Source organism: Parus major, chromosome 21, assembly GCF_001522545.3.
Source record: "Parus major isolate Abel chromosome 21, Parus_major1.1, whole genome shotgun sequence".
Taxonomy (NCBI): domain Eukaryota; kingdom Metazoa; phylum Chordata; class Aves; order Passeriformes; family Paridae; genus Parus; species Parus major.
In genome coordinates this window covers 6,149,971-6,155,039 of record NC_031789.1, presented here as the reverse complement: position 1 = coordinate 6,155,039, position 5,069 = coordinate 6,149,971, and the positions used below count along the sequence as shown (strand labels likewise).

The window sequence follows — 5,069 nt, the reverse complement described above, 5'->3', positions numbered from 1 at the left end:
GGCAGTGCCACTGAGTGTCACTGGGCAGTGTCACACTGAGTGTCCCCTGGGCAGTGCCACTCAGTGTCCCCTGGGCAGTGCCACTCATTGTCCCCTGGGCAGTGTCACTCATTGTCCCCTGGGCAGTGTCACATTCATTGTCCCCTGGGCAGTGCCACTCAGTGTCCCCTGGGCAGTGCCACTCATTGTCCCCTGGGCAGTGTCACATTCATTGTCCCCTGGGCAGTGTCACATTCATTGTCCCCTGGGCAGTGCCACTCAGTGTCCCCTGGGCAGTGCCATGCTCAGTGTCCCCTGGCAGTGTCACTGTGACTGTCCCCTGGGCAGTGTCACATTCATTTTCCCCTGGGCAGTGTCACTCAGTGTCCCCTGGGCAGTGCCATGCTCAGTGTCCCCTGGCAGTGTCACCCAGTGTCCCGAGGCTGGCCCTGCCTGTCCCACCCTGTGGGACACCCCTGCCACAGCAGATTCCCTTCCCGGGTTGTCACCCCCTTCCCGCTGCCACCCCCAGCCTTCCCCCTCCTCACCTCCGGTGTCTGCCCGCAGAGTCCGTCACCCCCGCGGGCCCCCCGGTGGCCCCCACGCCGCTGCCCACGCTGCCCCCGGACCGGATCCCCACCGGGGCGGCCACCACTGTCCCTACCGGGGCGGCCAGCACTGTCCCCACCGGGATAGCCACCGCCCCATCGCCGCGAGCCGAGCCCACGCAGCGCGGCCACCCCACCACGAGGCGTGTGACAACGGCCAGGCCGGCCACCACGGCCTGGGTCACCCACGGCGTGCACAAGGCCACCGTCCGCCCGCTGGTCACCGTGCCCGTGCTGGCGGCCACCGGCCGGCCGGGCTACGGCGAGTCCGGCAGCGCCGAGGGCAGCGGGGACCAGGACGCGGGCGGCAGCGGGGACCAGGAGTCCAGCGGGGCCGGATCTGCCGGTGAGTGCCAGCCCCACACCTCGGGCCCGCTCGGTCACCGCGCTCGGGGGGCGCTGCCCGACGTCCCCTCGCTGTCCCCCAGGTGAGGAGGAGCCGGACGAAGGCCAGGTGATGTCCACGCCCGCCATCGAGAGGGCCACGTGCTACAACACCCCCCTGGGCTGCTGCTCCGACGGCAAAACCGCGGCTGCTGACGCAGAGGGGAGCAACTGCCCAGGTGAATTTGGGGCTGGGGGAGGGCTCCGGGGTCCTCTTGGGGTCAGGAGCTGGGGATCTCTCAAGGGGGATGACACAGAAGGGCCCAGGTGGATTTGGGGCTGGGGGAAGGTTTGGGATCACTTTGGGATCAGGAATCGGGGCCGTGTTCCAGATTTTTCCTCACTGAAGGAAAACTTTTCCTCCCTTGTTCCTTGGGGTTCCAGTGGAACATCCCCTTTTCCTCTGGGAAAACACCAGTTTCCTTTTTAACCCATAAAGGACAGTGGCTGTGTGAAGGGAAGGGAGAGGGAAAGGGAAAAGGGAAAAGGAAAAAGGGAGAGAGATGAAGGAAAAAAGGGAAGGGAAAAGAAAGAGAGAGGAGAAGAGAAAAGGAAAAGGAGGAGAGAAAGAGGCAGGGAAAAGGGAAAGGGAAAGGAAGAGGAAGAGGAAGCCTGTGTGTGGTTCCCACAGCGGGATCTCTCTGTCTCTGCACCCCCAGGCCTGGCACTCCTGGTGAGGCTGCAGGGGGTGTTGGCTGGCTGCCCAGGCTGGCTGTGCCCCGTGCCAGGTGTCCCCGTTGTCCCGGCCCCGCTGTGCCCCTGGCTGCCGTGGCGCGTTCTCTAACGTGTCTCTCTTGTCCCCCAGCTCCGGGGGCTGCTCTCCGGGCCGGAGCTCGCAGGAACCCGTCTGGTAAAAGCTGCCATCTCCAGCCTGGCCTTTGCCATCTGCTCCAGCACTAATCCTCCATGGCTGTCCCCGTCCCATCCCGACTAACCCGGCACTGGCACTACCCCCACACTGCCATCCCCCTTTCCCAGGGACTCCGGCGCTCCCTCGCCACCCCCTGCCCAGCTAAAGGGATTTGTCTTGTGTTCCCTCCCTCTGCCAGCCACCAAAGTGTTCCAAGGAGTGCTGATCCTGGAGGAGGTGGAGGGCCAGGAGCTGTTCTACACCCCGGAGATGGCTGACCCCAAATCCGAGCTCTTCGGGGAGACGGCGCGGAGCATCGAGAGCGCGGTGAGTTCCGTGGGATCTGCACACCGTGGAGTGCGAGAATCTCAGGATCCAGGTTGGGAAAGGCCTCCAGGATCACCAGATCCAGCCCAGCATCCCCACGTTCACCAGCAAACCCCATCCCAATCCCCACATTCCTGGAGCTCTTCCAGGGATGGGGATTCCAGCACTGCCATGGACAACTTGTGCCAGCTCCTGGCTCCCTCTTCAGGGAGGAAATTTGTCCTTCTTCCCTGGAGATGAGCCTGACTCCCAGCTGGCCACAGCTTCCCTTTGTTCTGTGCTGGATCAGAAATCCCTCTTCCAGCCTGACCTCGATGCTGGGACTGTTCTGACACCTCTGGGATTCCCAAAGTGTTTTATCCTTGGGAAAAGCCCTGAGACAAAGACATGCCCCAAATCCTTTTGCCCTCCAGTTCAGCTGCATGTCTGTGGGATATTCCTGGTGTAAATCCACTGTCCCACCTCTAAGAATCCCCTGCACCTCCAGCTGTGGGAGCGGGTGGATTTTGGGTGAGAATTTTTCCGTTTGGGGATGCTGAGGCAGTGCTGGGTGGCAGAGCAGCCACAAATCAGCTCTGCAATGGCAGGGATATTTCTGGAGCTGATTCCAAGCCTTTGGAGCAGCCCTGGGAGCAGCTGGGCTTGGCCAGGTGGCTCCTGCAGTCCTTGTGACAATAATGATGTCCCCAGTGTGCCCGAGGGTGGCAAAGCTCCCCAAATCTTCATTCTCCAGCTCGCTCGTTCGGGGGCTCCACCGGTTCCCGGTTTTCCATGGAAACACAAAACCATGGCACAGACGTCCCCCTTGGCACGCCCTTCCCGATGCCATGGTCTGTCCCCAGTGCCACCTCCCCGCCCTGATGTGCTCTTGGTCCTTTCCAGACACCATTCCCAAAGGGGAAATGGGAACGTGGGATCGTTAATTAAAGAGTTAATGAGTTAATTCTTGTCTTTGCCTTGGCCGGGGCTGGTGCTCCTCGCTGTCCTTCCCGCCCCTCCTGACAAATCCCACCGCATCCCAGAGCCAGGCTGGGGAGGCAGGCGGGATTTCAGGATGCAGAGTGAGGCTTTGTGGGATTTTCCCGAGTTCCTGAGCAGCTCTGCAGGGCTTTGGGAGAGATCAGCAGGACTGGGATACCACACAAAGGGAAATCCCGGGATGAGCTGCGAGGTGGATCTGCTCTGGCTCACCGTGGGAATGGTTCCCTGTCCCGCTTTATTTATGGATCCCGTCCTTCCCTCTGCCGTAAAGAGCAGGGACCGGCTGGAGCTGGCACATCCCTGTTCCCTCCCTGCAAAGGCTTGGAAGCAAATGCAAGGCTGGCTGAGAGCTGGGATTTTCCCGGGCAGGATCCCCATCCCAGGATCTCCCCTTTAACCCGAATGTTCCCTTTGCTCCTTCCCAATCAGCTGGATGAGCTTTTCCGTGCTTCTGATGTCAGGAAGGATTTCAAGAGCATCCGAGTGCGGGACCTGGGCCAGAGCAGCGCTGTCAGGGTCATCGTGGAGGCCCACTTTGACCCAGGTAGGGCCATTCCCAGGGGCATTCCCAGCAGGAATTCTGGCTGGAGAAACCCGGGTGGAGAGGAGAGGGAAAGAACCATCCTAAAATTCAGTGGGGTTGGCTCTTTTATCCGGCAAAATTTCCATGTGGGCAGAGCTGGGAGGAGCTGCACCCTGAGGAAGCTGGATGGGTTTTCCTTGGGAAAGGAGGATTATTTTCCTTGGGAAAAGAGGATTATTTTCCTTGGGAAAAGACAATTACTTTCCTTGGAAAGGAGGGGTATTTTCCTTGGGAAAGCAGGGGTATTTTCCTTGGGAAAAGACAATTGTTTTGCTTGGGAAAAGAGGATTATTTTCCTTNCCTTGGAAAGGAGGGGTATTTTCCTTGGGAAAGCAGGGGTATTTTCCTTGGGAAAAGACAATTGTTTTGCTTGGGAAAAGAGGATTATTTTCCTTAGAAAAGGAGAATTATTTTCCTTGGAAAGGAGGATTATTTTCCTTGGGAAAGGAGGGGTATTTTCCTTGGGAAAGGAGGGGTATTTTCCTTGGGAAAGGAGGGGTATTTTCCTTGGGAAAGAGGATTATTTTCCTTGGGAAAGAAGGATTATTTTCCTTGGGAAATGAGGGATTTGGGGAGGTCATGGGAAGGAAATTCCTGTTGGAATCTCCACTGTTGCTCCTCTCCCTTCCCCTCCCGGCTGGGATCAGCCACGTCCTACACGGCCGCCGATATCCAGGGGGCTCTGCTGAAGCAGATCCGAGCTGCCAAGAAAAAAACCATCCTGGTGAAGAAGCCCCAGACGGAGCACATCAAATTCATGGATTTTGGTGAGTGCCCTGGGATTGGGGTTTCAAAATGCCAGGGGGGCTCTGCTGTTCCTGCCAGGGCTTTGCAGCTGCGGCACCAACCCTCCCAAAGCTTCCCCAGGTGGATCCGGAGGAATCATGGAATTCTGGGGGCTGGGAGATGAACGATCATCCAGAGCATGGGCAGGGATCTTCCTGCTCCAGCCTGGCCTTGGGCACCTCCAGGGATCCAGGGGCAGCCTCAGCTTCTCTGGGAAATCCAGTCCAGGGCCCAGAATTGTTTTGCCCTCAGGAAAAGCAGGAAGGGGTTCAAATTCCCCTGTTTCCATGGAATATGGCCGGAGGTGCCCATGGAGGTGTGGCATGGAGCCCAGCCTGGGATTCCAGGGGGGTGGCCAGTCTGGGACTCCTCCTGCTCCATCCCTGCCAGAATTCCTGGGAAAAGTGGGCACATGGAGCCTGGCAGAGGCACAGCCCCACCACCACTATCCCAAAAAACCCAATTTTTGTCCACTTTGAGGCCTTGTAGGGTGCAAATTCCTCCTCCAGGACCAGGCAGGCTGCTCTTCCATAAACCCACCCCTGACCCCAAAACTGACCTACCCCAACCC

General features: G+C 58.9%; 1 protein-coding gene across 1 annotated transcript in view; it reads left to right on the top strand.

Annotated features, from left to right (window-relative positions):
* The window catches only part of AGRN (agrin), a 61,751-nt gene that overhangs the window by 30,663 nt on the left and 26,019 nt on the right, over window positions 1-5,069 (top strand). The window contains exons 11-16 of the mRNA XM_033519371.1: window positions 512-933; window positions 1,016-1,150; window positions 2,021-2,148; window positions 3,559-3,673; window positions 4,360-4,610; window positions 4,751-4,814. Coding sequence (XP_033375262.1) covers window positions 512-933; window positions 1,016-1,150; window positions 2,021-2,148; window positions 3,559-3,673; window positions 4,360-4,610; window positions 4,751-4,814 — 1,115 coding nt within the window. The remainder of the gene's footprint in view (window positions 1-511; window positions 934-1,015; window positions 1,151-2,020; window positions 2,149-3,558; window positions 3,674-4,359; window positions 4,611-4,750; window positions 4,815-5,069) is intronic.